This window comes from Lactuca saligna, chromosome 1 (assembly GCF_052625555.1).
Source record: "Lactuca saligna cultivar CGN05327 chromosome 1, ASM5262555v1, whole genome shotgun sequence".
NCBI classification, from domain to species: Eukaryota; Viridiplantae; Streptophyta; class Magnoliopsida; order Asterales; family Asteraceae; genus Lactuca; species Lactuca saligna.
In genome coordinates, this window is record NC_136417.1 from 21,943,208 (window position 1) to 21,958,901 (window position 15,694).

The window sequence follows — 15,694 nt, forward strand, 5'->3', positions numbered from 1 at the left end:
TTTTGTGGTTATTTTAATTTAATATTTTTTCACATGTTATTATATAAGTTTTTCTATTTTTTAAATTTCACATAATATTTAATAATTGAAATAAATAAAGTAATAAATTGATATCAATGTCATTAATGAACTTATATTTTAATTTCAAAATCTCAAAATTAAAGCTCGCTGGTTTTTTTTTTTTGTTTATTTATTTAAATTTAAAAATATAAAACATTACTATTATAACAATTTATTATTTTCTTATAAATTCAAAGTTTCAAATATTTACACCTTTATATTTAATTTTATTTAATTAATATGGATTTCGCAACTAATTTATGAAAATATGCTTGTAGAAATTAATTTTAACATTTGTATCATATACTTACAATTTATATATAAGTGACAAAATATACCATAAAACATTATTAATATATAATATATGAATTTGTCTTTGGTGAACATAGCAACAAAATAGTGGGCTAGGGTCGTTAACACCAAAATGGTGCAACTTTAAAGCTTCAAAATAGCCTATGGTTGGAGATAGTTTTAGTAAGAAAAGATTGTCCAAATCGTAATTTTAAAGAAATACAGGGACTATTTGTAACTTTAGAGGATCATGCGAATCCGGGATGCCTGTCACCTTGCTCCAATTTCCCACTGTAGCCTCTGCCGATCAACGGAGTTTCTTCGAGCTGTTTTTTTTTTCTCTCTCTCTATCTCTTCGACGATCGTGTATATTTACCGGCGGACGTTAGCGCTACCTTCTGGCCATTCCTCTTTTTCCATCGGCCTCTTCTACGCAATTTCATTCTATTTGATTCCATTTGCATGCCACATCTGGTAAAATTCTCTTTCAATACAAAACCCTCTTTTCAAAACCGCTTTAGTTCACTGTTTCTTCATTTCTCATCTGCTTGAAGTTTCCGCTACTGAGTTTTCATCTTAAGCGCAGAATAACTGTGAGTTTATTTCATTGATGCATTTTATCCAACTTTCCAGTAGTGATTTTGTCATGTTCTCTTATACACGATTATTCTTACTGTCACTAGTAGCCAATGTCGCTGTTGAAGGTTCCATTATTATGTATTAGCAGTCTTAAGGCTGTATGAATGATGAATTTGCTATTTCAACCTTTTTGTTTGTTTTTGTTTTACTCGTATTCAGTATTTTGTTACTGATCAAAATATAGGGTTAAGCCCTGGTAAAAATCTACGTGCACCATTTGTATTCTGCATTTGGGGAAAATCGTAGTGTCAATCCATGATTCCATGATCTCAATGCGTTAAAACGTAACAAATCATAGGAGACATCTACTTTGTGGTTCAAATATCCATATAATCTTCTTACTTGGTTCCTACATTTCATGAAATGAGGGTTCAATCATGTAATTTGTGAAGAATAGTACTTGTCGATCATAGTTTTCTTTCAACTGTGTGTGTTCATTTATGGAAGCAGTCACCACTGCCTACCTCTTACCTCTCCTAGCCCATTCATATGGGAGTTCTTTTTTATTTATTTATTTTGTTGTTGTACATTCTGAAAATATGATAGGAGTGCTCTAGAGCTATCCTTTTCTCCACATATTAAGTCTGGATATTACATTCTAAAGTAAAGAGTAAACAAAGGACTAATCGGGTGAATCTCCTAACACTTGGAGTGTGATTTGGGTAAAACTACTGTTGGTAACTTTTCGTATATGTGGTTGAAGACATGTTCCTTTATCATGTGCTCCTTTTGATAACTTTAAAATGATAGAGGATATGGTTTTCTATCTCAGAAAAGGATCTCCTCTTTTTCATAGAGAAACATTGAAAAAACTATTTAGGTTTCTGTTCTGTTTGCTGGTTCTTTGTCAGTTCTTCTGTTGTGCCACATTTTATAGTGCATTGTTCTTACTTTCATCTTTGATACCAAGGCGATTCTGAAGACTTTTATGACTTTTCAGCAGATTGCAACAATCAGGATATGGTTGAAGCTGGTTGGGATTATAATCCTGGAGAAGTGGATGCAGGGTTGGTTAAGATGGAATCAAATTCTGTCAGGATAACTGATGACCAAGTTGAGTACTTGCATACAAAGTCCAATGCCCATAGAAGAATACCAGAATCTGAAGGGAATAGGAGTCGAAGTGCCTCAAGTACAGGTCAAAGTGGCACTTGCATCTTGGATCATGAAAAATCACATGTTGATGATACAAGCCCTTGTTCTACAGCATCAGAATGTGCTGCACCCATTTGTCGCCAATTTTGGAAAGCTGGAGCTTATAATGAGGATCTTACACCTGTCTCCAAAACCCATGGTACTTCACAATCAAACTATTCTCATGATTCTCTATAGACTATAGTTGTTTCTTCTTGGTGCATGTGTTGTATGCATGTGATTATACTGATATGATTGAATATCATTTTCATGATTAAAGATTAAATTTCTATTAATATATTGTTTGCTGCATTAGTAACTTTGTATGTAATTAATAGCTGGTTCAAGTTATCTACACATACACCCGAAGTTTCTTCATTCTAATGCCACTTCACACAAATGGGCATTTGGTGGTATGTTGAGCTTCACCCTGTTATTTGTTCTATGTTATATAATCCTACACTAAATAGATATCTTGTACGTTTCTAACTCATTCTATTTGCCATCTTGTATCTGCAGCCATTGCAGAGCTTCTTGATAATGCTGTGGATGAGGTAATCATGTTAATGTATTTCTAGTTGATTTTTCTTCAAGAAGTTTATTTTTATTTCTTTATATACCATCATTCTTGTTGTTGCCTATTTGTTTATTTTGTTTGGATACCATTACATTTGTCTTTATGATAGCTAATCATTTCTTTCTTTCCCTAATCAATCTTCCCATGCTTTACCTGTTGTGTAGATACAAAAAGGCGCCACCTGTGTGTACATAGATAAGACTTCAAACCCAAGAAATGGAAGTCCAGCATTGCTGATTCAAGGTAATGTTGTGCTTTAGGGTTTTCTCTTTGTCATATTCAAACTCTTGCAAGGTTGTCATTATTTGTGTGGCTTTTGTCTTGATGATTTAAATTTTAAAAACTAGATGATGGGACTGGAATGGATCCAGAAGCAATGCGCCAATGTCTGAGTTTTGGGTTTTCTGATAAAAAGTCAGACTCTGCAATTGGAAAGTGTATGAACACAGTCTTCTCATTGTTGTCATTTTGTTTTTTTTCTTTGTTTTAATTGGTTATGTTGTTGACATTTAGATGGGAATGGATTTAAAACAAGTTCCATGAGGCTTGGAGCAGATGCCATAGTTTTCAGTCGCAACTTTGTTGGCAGGTTTGGCCCTTGGGTTATCAACATGACTAGATCTTCTATTGTTTTTCTATTCTACACAAAGGGGTTTTTAAAACTTGTAATATCTTTAAAATTATAGTATTCTCAAAGTATACTATGCATTTAAGCTAAACAAACCCATGCGGATCCAGAAACAAGGATGATCTGCAGTTGACAGCAAGTTGTCATCTTGTTGTATACACCATTTTCATATTTTCACACAACAATTTTTTTTTTTAACAATGAAACACCAACTTTAATATTTTAAATTATGTTCAAAAATAACTTTTAACAAGTCCATGTGGATCCAAAAACAATGTCCACCTCAAGTTAACAACAAGTCATTTCTCACATAACAATAAGATTTTACAAACTTTTATATCTTTAATGTTAATGTAATATGAATCTATGCTCCATGTGGACCCAGAAACCATAATTACAGATCACCTGCAGTTTACAGCAAATTGTGCATGTGTTATATACACTGTCTTTTTCACGCACAAAAAAAAAAAGATTTAAAATAATTTAAGAGCAAAATAAGAAGTTATGTTATTGTTTTGACTTTTGACATTCGGGTATCCTAACTGTTTTGTATACAGTTTTGAAGAATGTTTGAAAGGGATTGGGAGTTTGACACAGAGCATTGGCCTTTTATCCTACACATTTCTGACTCAATCAGGCTATGACAGAATCGTTGTTCCCATGGTGCATGAGAGTTTAAATTTCTTGTGATTTGCATTTACGCATTCATATTTAGGTCCTGAATTACTCAATTGTATACTGCAGGTGCACTATGAGTTTAATTTTAAGACACACGTTTTCCAGCCACGCCAACACTCTGACTCAAATCTATCTGTGCTTTTGAAGTGGTCTCCTTATTCAACAGAGGAACAGTTACTAAAGCAAGTAGGCATACTGTTTCTGTTTCTTTCTTGGCCTAAATGCACAAAATACCAATGTACTTTTCAAAAGAAGCATATTGTTGTTTCTTTCTTACTACAACATTATGCTTTCCTCTTACTTCTTATTAGGTATCGTACTTTGAAAAATCTACCCAGTTATGGTAACTGATAACTAAAAGTTTAAAAAATACATATTGTTATTTGTTGCATTAAAATCGGCTGATCTTGTGTTTAAAATTGAGCTTTCTTGGAGTTGTTGGACCAATCATCTCCTTGTTGAAGTTTTACTTTTACCACAATCAGTTTGTATTACAACATACTAGATATAGAATTGTAGATTGTCCATAATGCTAATGGGTTGTTATTACTTTTATAGTTTGATAATGTTGGTCCTCATGGGACGAAAGTCATCATCTACAATTTATGGCTCGATAACGAGGGTAATGTGGAGCTTGATTTCGAGTCAGATCCCGAGGTTTCAACTTTTTTCTTTTCCAACATTACCCTTTTTGTGGTTATTCTTAACACAATTTTCAAATTTGAATTTTCTGCAGGATATTCGTATAGAATGGGATGGAAAAAGTAAAGCAAAGGATGATTCTCTCAAGGCAAAAAATGAAAATCACATTGCCAATCGCCTAAAATATTCTCTTCGTGTAAGTGTGATGAGTTCAACTCTATTTTTTGAAGTATGCAGTTTTTCCTTAAATTTCTAAAACATGTTTCAGGCATATTTATCCATCCTGTACGTCAACCTTCCGGAGACTTTCTGCATTGTATTGCGAGGAAAAGTTGTTCTTTATGATAACATTGCAACTGATCTCAAGCACCCTGAATTTATCGAGTATAAACCGCATAGTGGCGAGGTCATTATAACTTTTTATTTATATAATTAACTTCAAAAACTAGGCAATCACCTGATTTTCAATTTGATCAAATTATTTCAGGGCAAAGTGTTAACAACAATAGGGTTCCTTAAGGAGGCCCCAGATGTAAATGTCCATGGCTTTAACATCTACCACAAGGGACGTTTGATACTGGTCATTTTGATTTACATTCTTCATTTTTACCTATTTATTTATTCCTGTTAAAAAAATGGAAATTCTAACAGTTTGTTTAATTTTTTATTCAGCCTTTTTTTCCCGTGGTTACTTTTAGCCGCAACCGAGGGAGAGGTGTTGTTGGTGAGTGTTTGGTCTTTGTTATAGTTGACCATCCAAACGACATTTTTAGTTGACTTTTTTTTTTCTTTTTCTTTAGGTGTACTTGAAGCAAACTTTATCGAACCAACACATAGTAAACAAGATTTTGAGAAAACAAATGTTTTCCAAAAGCTTGTGGCTAGATTAAAAGACATGACCCATGAGTACTGGTGAGACCTAGCTACTACTTACTTGTTTCATGCCAAATAATATTATAACACAACATAAAGTAACATTTATTTATTTGATGTTAGGGATGTTCATTGTAGCCTAATTGGGTACCAAGTCCCTAAAAAGCTTCGATCTTCTTCATTGCCTCCCCCAACCCCGAATACACAAACACCTCCACCAAGCACCAAAACCACTGCTAATGATACTGGTGGCTCTAAAAGCGCACCAGTAATCACAACTGTTAGCAGCAGGGCTGCTTTATATGCTAAATCACCACCCACTCCCAATCCCAATCCCATCATAGAAGAACCTGCTGTCCCACAAGCTGCTGAAGAGGGTAAGTATTATCATTATTTCATTTTAATAATAATAATAATTTGTTTTTATTCTTGAGGGTATACATTGATAATCCTATGTTGTATTAAATCAGGAGGATCAGGTTTGAAGAGGAAATTACCAGAGGGAGAAGGATCCCATTTGAAGAAGCATATGACAGAAGCTGATCAACCGGACTCAAATATGGTAATAAATGTTTAGATTGGAAGAAATACTCTTTATTATCGTAATTTCTTTCATCATAACAAGCATCTTGTTCGTTGTTTGTAGCCTAGTACTGCACAGAGTCAAAGGATGATCATCTTGATGCAAGAAAACAAGAAGCTCCAACAACAGTGACTATCTATCTTTTTAGTAAATTTTATAATATGTGTATATATATTGTGTTGTGACTTGTGAATGTCATTTGGTTTATTTCAGATGCTTAAAATCCGAGAAGGCAGGGGAAGAACTTAATCTCAAGGTATGTAGTTGATTTTAGTAATATTTTCTTACAGATACAGACAATCTATCTGCATTGCATTGCCGTTGTTTATTAATTTAATGTCAAATTCTCTTTCAAAAAAATAATAATAATGTTAAATGTCATATTATTATTATTAAATAGGAATTGGCAAATTGGCAGGTGATGAATCTGAAGATAGCATTAGGTGAGGCTCAAAAAGAATACGCTGCTTTGTTGGCAGAGTTGATGGTTTTAGAGAATGTGAATGTTAACGTGGAAAATAGCAGCAGAAGTGGATATTTGTACATGTAGGCAGTAGATATGATTCCACGACTCTCTCTCTCTCTATATATATATATATATATACATATAATATATATATTGTCTTTTTTGGAATAGGGAATGAGGTTTAGGTAGGGGTAGTAAAGCTGTAAATGTGAATATAGGGATGATGAAATATTATGAGAGGTACATGGCACTACTAGTAAATACTAATAGGACCGAAAAAACATTATTGTCAAGTGAAGTCCTTTTTCGTACGTGTTTTCCATGAGATGGACACAATTCCCTAGTCCACTTCTTCTATTAAACAAAATCATAAAACCTCAAGTCAACACCCTATTTGTTACCCACAACAGGAGTCAAGATAGCACATGACATGTTGAAATTCACAAGGGGATAAAATAAAATAAAGGTTATAATTTTTGTGTATTGACATTTGCCAAATGCTGTACAAACATACATGTTTAGTGCAGTCCTATGTGAAGGTGAGTGACACAATACAAAATAGCTGGCCTCCCTCAAGGAACAATTCCATAAATTTGTGTTTACTTGAATGATGATGTGAAACGTAAACAAACGTAACATTCTCTTCTATTTATTGTGTAATTTAAGTAGCAGTTTAAATATGTTGAATATTATATAAACATAAACACAAACTAGGATGAAAAGAATACCATACAAGAACAAACAGCAGCTGACATGAATAAAAACACAAAACAAAATCTTAAGTTCCATTGTAGACTAGGGATTAGGGAGGAGCTCAACAAACCAAACCAAGCTAGACAATATCCACAGCAAAACATACAAAATAATGAAATATAAACTGCGAAACTGAACTGGCAGTGTAATTTTGATTAAAAACCCCAATGGAAGTGCATAAGTGTAAACAAAATACATCAAAACCATACAGTATCTACATAGCTTCCAAAGATTTGAACTTTTGATGCATATGTCCTCAAAATCCGCGACTATTCAAGGAAAGGAGAATACAATCAACCAAAATGCATCAAAAGTCAAAACCTAACCTCCTTTCGATTGCATCAAATACTGTTTTGGTCACAAAACGCTATGATCTGAGATTACTATGGCTAAGAGACCAAAATTCACAAAAGTGACATGACCATAACTTGCAGCGTTGCAGTTTACTTGATAGAAACATCTTCAAATGCCCCAATTTGAATTAACAATATGCTGAAAAATAAATTGCCAAACTGATCAGGCAGACATAATTGAAAATTTATTGATCGACAAATAGAATAACAAATTGGCTCATATTGGAACACACGCTTTGATGCATACACTGGCATTACCACCACCATTACGTCAATACGAGCCCTAGTTGACAAAACGACAAGGTAATAAACAAAAAATTGTCCAAATCGTAACCTCTGTCTCCACGTTGCATGACATAAGCGTCAGTAAGTTCCTAATCCTTTGAGTAACTCGATACCGATTTAAGATCATTCTTACAAGTAAAACTTTACAACAAAAATGATTGAAGTTCTTAAAAGACTTTAAGGATCGATTCTTTCATATTTTCTACCAAAAGACCCTACACTTCAAAAGGATTGTGGAAACATTACAACTAGATAGAAATTACAACTGTTACTACATAACCAAAGCAAATGAATTGCAAGATGCAAGTCTTTCGACCGTATTTGTAACATGTGTAACGGGTCCGAGGTGAAGAAACGATTAGCGCTCGAAATGGATTGCGACTTTTTAGGTTATTATGAATAGATAAGAGTCGAGCACTCCAAGAATACCTTTTGGAAAATATGTTCTAAATTTTTTATAAGACTTATTCTTACTCGATATTGAAACATGAAGTTAGGTCATTGTCTCTTGATGGCTTTATTTACCAACACCTAGTATGAGAATACATATTTTGATTGTGAAGTTGTTCCTCGCACGTTATTCATAGATTAGATAAATGTTGTTTATGTGTCGAATTAATATTGTTAAAAGTAGGCAGTACACATGTGCTTAACCTAGATTTACTTTCATTCCAATTCTTTCATGATATAACTTATTTGCCAGAATTCTAAAAATATTTTGTAAACCAAACGCCGCCGTTTAAACAAATATACATACAAGTAAATGCTGCAATCATTAGATGGAAAAAGCGGCTGCAATTATTACAGAGTTTGGCATACATACATGTAAATCATTTCTATTGTGGCTTTACAAAAATATAGGCTGCAATTACTACATGGAAATAGAGGGAGTTCTTGTCTCACCTTTTTTGGGTAAAACATTAGTGTTGTGCCTAGCAAATTAATTACAACATATTCAGTCGCCTGCAATCATAATAAGCATCTTATTGTAATTGCAATTGCACCACAAAGCATTAACACTGAACTCCAACTAAAACCAGGATGATGGACCTAAATAGAAGAACATAACTATGATCCAGGTACATTTTAAACCCTAGCGAATATAGCATAACAGAAAGAACATAAAGGATTAATATGGATGATCTGAATAAATAAAAACAATCTACATTGGTACTAATCTACAGAGACTAAAAACTAGAGGAATTAAAGATGCAACCCTAAATTCAAAACTGACAAACTTATTTGATTTTAGTTTCATAATCCTATTGCAATTTAAACCATAAATTCATATAATTATAAATGTTGGATAAGCTTATTTGCTTCAAGAAATCAAAATGAATCTGAGTTTTGATGCTCCATTAATGATCAAAAGCAGGGCAGAAAATCATCAATGGTAAGACTGGTTTGATCACAAAACGCCATCATTTAAGATTACTATGGCTAATAGATCGACCATCTCACAAACACTATAACAGCTTAAAACTCACAAAAGTCCATCATCATAACTTGCAGTTTACTTGATAAAATATAGTTACAAACACCCCAATTTGGGTTAAACTTGTTCGACATACCCAATCGAAGTGCATAAGTGTAGACGCAGATAAACTACATTCAAACACAATCAAACATTTGCTCATATTCGAACACACACACGGATTCAACATCTCTTCCCAGATATAAATTTTGAGGCATACCTGCATAAAATCCGACGGTTGTTATGAAGCCGTAGTTCAACAAATGATGATAAATCAAAAACGACGAAACGGCACCTTCCATTTCGACCGCCCCCGTCGCGTGAAATCTCTGTCACTTCAGAATAGAGATTAGGGTTTCCACGAAGACGAAGAGGGAAAAAAAATTTGGACCATTTCTCGATTTGTGCGTGTCATCCTTGCGCAGGGGCCATGCTAATCTTCTCTGTATCGTTCCAATTTTATCGGATGTCCCCGAAGGGACGATTATGGCTGCTGAGCTCGACGATATAACGATACACTCAGTTCTTCATCTGGTCGATGTGGGACTAGACAGTTGACAGCATCTTGTTACATGAACTAAATAATACATTGTTTTAGTTTTTTCTCTCTTAAAAATAAACAACGCCATTCATATATACTATTTTATTTTATTTACCATTCATATAATATTTTATTATATTTCCGTCAATCAGATGAAATGCTTTTTCTCACTTAAATTTTCATTTTTCTTATACGAGATTTTATAATTTTAATATGTATTATCAAACCATACCATTACCAACTCTCAACTTTAGGTATACGGAGGTAGAGTAGGAAATTCAAAGAACTATAAGGTCTACCAACGTTATTTTTTCCATCTTATTCTATTATTTTATTTTAATGAATTATATGTATATTATTTTAACTTGTAGGGTTGCTCAATATCAATTAAAGACTATTCATACCAATAAAATGTCATCACAACAGAAAGATTGTAGTTGTTAGTGACTTATAGCCCATGTTATTACTCTCCCATATATTTGTAATTGTAATATTGTTCTTTGAAGGCAACGAAGATAATCATTCTATAATATGGTATTAGAGTTAAATCTCTCTCTCTCTCTCTCTCTCTCTCTCTAAAAAAAAAAAAAAAAAAAAAAAAAAAACTACTTCTTTACCAAATCAAAGTCTCAGAGTCATTGTCCTATACACCAACTTGACTTTAAGACTTATTTTCTTCATGAACATCTTTAAAAGACGATGCAAATGTATCATCGGTTGAAATGTCAACATTGTGCCACTTGCAAGGTCTACGAGCATGGTACATCAATTTTCCCGATATGCTTCCTGCATTAGTTTCCAACACAATTAGTCACACAAACCCTTATCTGTTTATTTATTTGGTCGTCTCGTATTATATTTATAACACATGGATGACATCATTCTCACAACATCATCCACAATCTTTTACATCATATCATTACTCAGCTTAGTCGTCATTTCTCTATGATAGACATCGATGCCCTTAATTACTTTATGTGTATCTCTTAAATCATATCATCCACATGTCTTATCTTTTCCTAATAAAAGTATGTGAATGAAATTTTAGAAAGTGTCAAGTTGCTACACTACAATCCCTATCAAACTCTATCTAAGTTGGTTCATAAGTTGGACTCTTCTGAGTCTCCAGTTGTTGACTGTAACGCCCACAAATTTAGCATATATAAATATTTATTTAATGTATACACATTATTTGAATAAATAGTACGAGTATATAATATTTTTTAGAAAACCATAATATAAAACGTATCGTCAAACGATAAAATAACATTTTTTGATAAAATAACATTTAGGATAAATGATCTAAAAAAACCTTGTTTAAGTAAAGTCCTTCACAACCAGTCTAGCTTTGAACGTGTGCACATTTTCATCAATGTCGGTCTTCTTCTTGAAGATCCATTTGCACCCTACTATCTTTCAACTAGATGCATGATCAACCAAGTCCTACATTTGATTATCATACATTGACTGAATCTCGTTATTCATTGCCTCCTTCCATTTAGCAGCCTCAAGGTTTGTCATCGTTTCCTTGTAGTTAGTTGGTTCATTCAAATTTACCAGTGTTTTATCACTGATAAACACGCCCATATCTAAAGTCATATGGAAACCATAAAAATTAGGTGGAATGCTAACTCTATCAGACCGACAAGAGGTAGGAATTGTCAATAGGCTGAACTGGGATTCCATCCTCAGGTTGAGTGCTAGTGTCATCTAAGGTTCCTTCATTGGATAACTCTTGAATCTCTTCAAGATCAGTTGTATTCCCACTATCCTCTTTAAATGTGAGCTCTCTCTAAAAAAGACTCTTATTCGAGCTACGAAGACCAAATTTTCATTAGGTCTGTAGAACAAGTATCCAAAGGATTTTTATGGGTAACCAACAAAGATACACTTCTCGAATCTAGGTTTAAGTTTGTAATGAGTTTATCGTCCCACAAGAACCTCACAACCCCAAACCTTGATAGGTGCGAGCGAGGGAGGTTTCCATGGACACATCTCATGAGTTGTTTGATGAGAATTCTAGGTTACAATAACAATGTACTTGTGAAATTTCACTTAACACTTAAGGGTACATGTAAGCTAAATTGGATCTATGTCTTTTTCACATCTAATAGAAACATACTTATGAAAAACACAAATTAAAACCATATGAATCAAAATTCATGTTCAAGAACAGATACCTTTTGTAGATCACAATCAAGGTAATCAAAATCTTGTACTCTCCTTAGAAAACCTAGCTACAATAGTGTGCAAGCCTCTAATGGTTCACACCTAAAATGTGAGAAACCTTAGGACTGAAGGAGAGAAGGGAGATAGAAGGATAATTTTGTTCTTGTTGGGTTTTAGTATACTACAACATCCTATGGTGCACATACAACCATAAATGATCTGGATCTATGTTTTCTCTAATTATACATGCACTAGTGTTTCCAAAAGCATTAAGCCTACAACTAGCATACAATTGACATAAACAACATAAAATACTAGTTAGGAGTTTGCCTCTTTATGTAGCTTGTAGAACTTGTTGTATTTGGGCTTTAAGAACTTAGTACCCCAAGTGTGATGCCTCAAACGATTCACAACACACCTAGGACAAAGGAGAACTTGAGAGAGATTACTAGGCATACAAATCGGTTATGAACTCCAAGAACACTTGTTATAATCGATTTTAGCCATGGGGTTATGTGTGTGTGTGTGTGTGTGTATATATATATATATATATATATATATATATATATATATATATGTAGGAATCCAAGATTCATGGGTAAACCCTAATCCATACACTTTGGGTTATGATCCATATTTCATGTGGGATAACTCTTCATGGAAACTTACATAAGCTTAGCCCATCATGGATCAATAGCCCAAACCATATATATATATATATATATATATATATATATATATATATATATATATATATATATATCATTGACTTACATAATCAGTCCCCATTAATTTAATTAGTCACTTTTGATCACTAAATTAATTCCAAATTAATTCTTGATCAATACTAATTAAATAATATGATTTCATATTAATATATTAGAACTTATAATATATTAATAAATCATAAATTATCTCTTACTATAATATCCATCCTCAAATTGTCCTGGTGATATGCAACCCGAAATCGACCATGCTACTCTCAGGTCAAGTACATACCAATTATAGTTATGGGATTAGACACCTAATCTAACAATCTCCCACTTGGATAATTCTAATAACTATTATTGCAAGTACGACTCCAAAATCCCGACTAGCAATCGTAGCTCTTAAAAGCCGATGTTGAACTCTGACCTAGTCATTGACGCGTCCATTAGATAAGGGATCATATATTCCTCCATTCTATATATCGTATAGACATAAGACATGGATTATAATCATTATAGATCTACAAAGGAATTATTGTTATTACAATATAACAATCAAGGTATGTGATCAAACCCTATTTTTATATGAATTTCGAAAATTGTAGGCACTTCCTAGGGTTTATCCTTTTGTGTTCAAGTTTGCATGCTCAATTAGAGAAAACTGGATCAAAAGCATTAAGGTTGCATGCACACATAGGAATTTTTGTTTTGCTTATAACCCATCAAGTAGAAGGTACTCCAAGGCATTTAAGTTGTCCTTTCAGAGGTTTTAAGGAGTGTTAAGTCATAAAGTTGGGTTATTGGGCACTAGTTTTCCTCTATGCAAGTCCTAGATGGTCTTAATGGGTTAAGATAATAGGGTTTTTGGTGTTAAGGACTTAATAGCCATGCTAGACCATAAAGCTGTAAACTTTATGCTTTAGAGCATCTTATGTAATCCAGATCTGAAGTTTGGATGTAGGTGCTTAAGGGATTAATCACTTATTTTAGAGGTTGGCAAGCAGCCTTGTACGTAGGACATGCCGAAGGGTACACTGAGCATACGAGGTCAACACCCCAATCCTCGGTCAACTACGAGGTACGCCCCACGTACTGACTGTATCAACCTGATTGAGTTGGATCTGGAATTTGACTAGGGTTTGACCTAGGGTTATTTTGGGTATTGAATGGTTGTTTGAGTTTTGGTTACTGTTGTTCGTGAAGGTGACTGGCAGTAAGGATTTCGGAGAAACATGTCAGTTCAACTTTTCGTTTATCTATGAGGTGAGTCTTCCTACCAACTTAAGTAGGTCGAAGGCACCGATGTCGAACCATTGTATTTTGTGAGTGAACTATATGTTATCGTATGATTCTGTTTGTGTGCTTGCATGATTTATGTATTGAACTATATGGGCTCGAAGTCATTACAGACTCGGGGTTGATACAAACCCGGGGGTTGATTCGGACTCGACACAACCATATGTTGTTATTTTAGGTTGATACGGACTTGGGGGTTAATACAGACCTTACAAAACCACGTGTTGTTATTTGATATGTATGATGTTTGTGGTAATTTGGGAAGCTCACTAAGTTTTATGCTTACAGTTTATGTTTATGGTTTTAGGTACTCCCAGTTCAAAAAGGGCTTGACGTGATGACACAACATCCCCCTACATGTTTTCCACATTTGATGTATTTTGTATTCTGATGTTTTAGAGTATTGTAATGAATGATGGCTTTTGATACAATCAATGAATGAAAACTAATGGCTTTTAAATGAAAAGTTTTAGTACTGTTTTTGGGTTGGTACAAGTTGGTATCAGAGCATTGGTTTGAGGGAGTCACGCATTCTCTCGTGTGTGTCAGAACTTAAACTGAGGAAATGATATTTTTCTTTAATAACAATGATTTTAAAAAAAGGTTTATTTAAGAAAAAAGGGGTGTGATACATACGTTCGGCTGAGCTCAAGTAAGTGGTTCTCAAATTACCCAACTTATGTTTTATAAGTAGTATTCTTGATATGAGAACACAATGCTAGAGTAGGCTAGGGATACATTCAGGAATTGTATGATAAAATTGTCTGATTTGTGTGATGCATTATAGCCTAATTGAACTTAATGCCATGTATTATTTAGAATTGATACCGACTCTATTATTTGCTAAATGTATGCTTTCAAAGTTGTATACGATTAGGATTGTATAGCCCTAAAGACCTCATTTTCTGTTCCTTGTTTGGTTGTAGACTTAGGGTATAATCATCGTTTGACAGTCTATGTGATCATGCTTTGTGTATAACTTGCATGCATAAGGCAACCAACGATGTTGATTGAGGTTATTGGTATTGCGAGTGGTGAGGGTTGGGAATTCCTAGTAGAGTCTAGGATATGTATGCGGTATAACATAGGATCAACTTATTGCTTTGATGTGATGACTTAGAAGAATCAGGACTGACCTGGAGGAAGGTACAAGTAGGTATGAAAGGTAGTATTGGGCCCGTACTACTAGAAGCACAAGACCTATACCTGAGACTAGTGCAACTCTGGAAACTCTAAGAAGGCCTGTGTAGAAGAGTCCCCTTGGGTCGTTTGTTGATTGTTTTATGTTGTGTTTCAGTTTGGAGTATGGTGATGATTACTCGAGGAGGTTCCGACTTTGGTTTTGGATCAGGTTCTGGCTCAGACACAAAACCAGTTAATGTTTGTTTGCACAAGTTCATTTCGGTTGAGGTTACTCGCGGTATTCTGGACACTACCCCTATGCTGTTTGGTACCATAAATGAGGGGATTATGGAGCTTATGGACGCGAGGCTTAAGACTTTACAAGCCGAGATTGTTATGTGTCAGATTGGAGCTCGAGATCCC

The 15,694-nt window shown here is 34.1% G+C and overlaps 1 protein-coding gene, 1 long non-coding RNA gene and 1 other non-coding gene across 8 annotated transcripts; 1 reads left to right on the top strand and 2 right to left on the bottom strand.

Annotated features, from left to right (window-relative positions):
• Positions 1-543: 543 nt before the first annotated feature.
• Positions 544-6,882, top strand: LOC145028135 (protein MICRORCHIDIA 6-like). 4 transcript variants are annotated; one of them, XM_078976956.1, is made up of 21 exons: positions 544-825; positions 906-944; positions 1,931-2,284; positions 2,463-2,537; positions 2,644-2,678; positions 2,866-2,944; positions 3,049-3,138; positions 3,215-3,290; positions 3,887-3,992; positions 4,074-4,193; positions 4,566-4,664; positions 4,744-4,845; positions 4,918-5,055; positions 5,137-5,229; positions 5,322-5,373; positions 5,450-5,561; positions 5,646-5,899; positions 5,993-6,084; positions 6,169-6,233; positions 6,319-6,361; positions 6,524-6,882. In XM_078976956.1, the coding sequence occupies exons 3-21, from the start codon at positions 1,951-1,953 to the stop codon at positions 6,653-6,655; spliced, it is 2,097 nt and encodes a 698-aa protein (XP_078833082.1). In that variant the 5' UTR covers positions 544-825; positions 906-944; positions 1,931-1,950; the 3' UTR covers positions 6,656-6,882. The 4 variants fall into 4 exon arrangements, with proteins under 4 accessions (XP_078833082.1, XP_078833081.1, XP_078833083.1 ...); XM_078976955.1 differs by having other exon boundaries at positions 544-944; XM_078976957.1 differs by having other exon boundaries at positions 544-944; positions 1,934-2,284.
• A 555-nt stretch (positions 6,883-7,437) lies between these two features.
• Positions 7,438-10,026, bottom strand: LOC145028181 (uncharacterized). 3 transcript variants are annotated; one of them, XR_013675951.1, is made up of 4 exons: positions 9,732-10,016; positions 9,534-9,656; positions 8,866-8,925; positions 7,438-7,816 (listed from the first exon to the last, which is right to left on the bottom strand). It is a non-coding gene; the product is annotated as an uncharacterized LOC145028181 (long non-coding RNA). The 3 variants fall into 3 exon arrangements; XR_013675945.1 differs by lacking the exon at positions 8,866-8,925 and having other exon boundaries at positions 9,732-10,012; XR_013675939.1 differs by lacking the exons at positions 8,866-8,925; positions 9,534-9,656 and having other exon boundaries at positions 9,657-10,026.
• LOC145027877 (U6 spliceosomal RNA) lies at positions 9,816-9,918 on the bottom strand. The gene has a single exon (XR_013675640.1). It is a non-coding gene; the product is annotated as a U6 spliceosomal RNA (small nuclear RNA).
• Positions 10,027-15,694: the final 5,668 nt, after the last annotated feature.

Excerpts from the sequence above, each read along its gene's own strand:
- LOC145028135 (XM_078976955.1), top strand. The coding sequence starts at position 1,951 with ATGGTTGAAGCTGGTTGGGATTATAATCCTGGAGAAGTGGATGCAGGG. Across the intron at positions 3,993-4,073 it reads ACAGAATCGTTGTTCCCATG|GTGCACTATGAGTTTAATTT; the intron begins GTGCATGAGAGT and ends TGTATACTGCAG. Across the intron at positions 6,362-6,523 it reads GGGAAGAACTTAATCTCAAG|GTGATGAATCTGAAGATAGC; the intron begins GTATGTAGTTGA and ends GCAAATTGGCAG.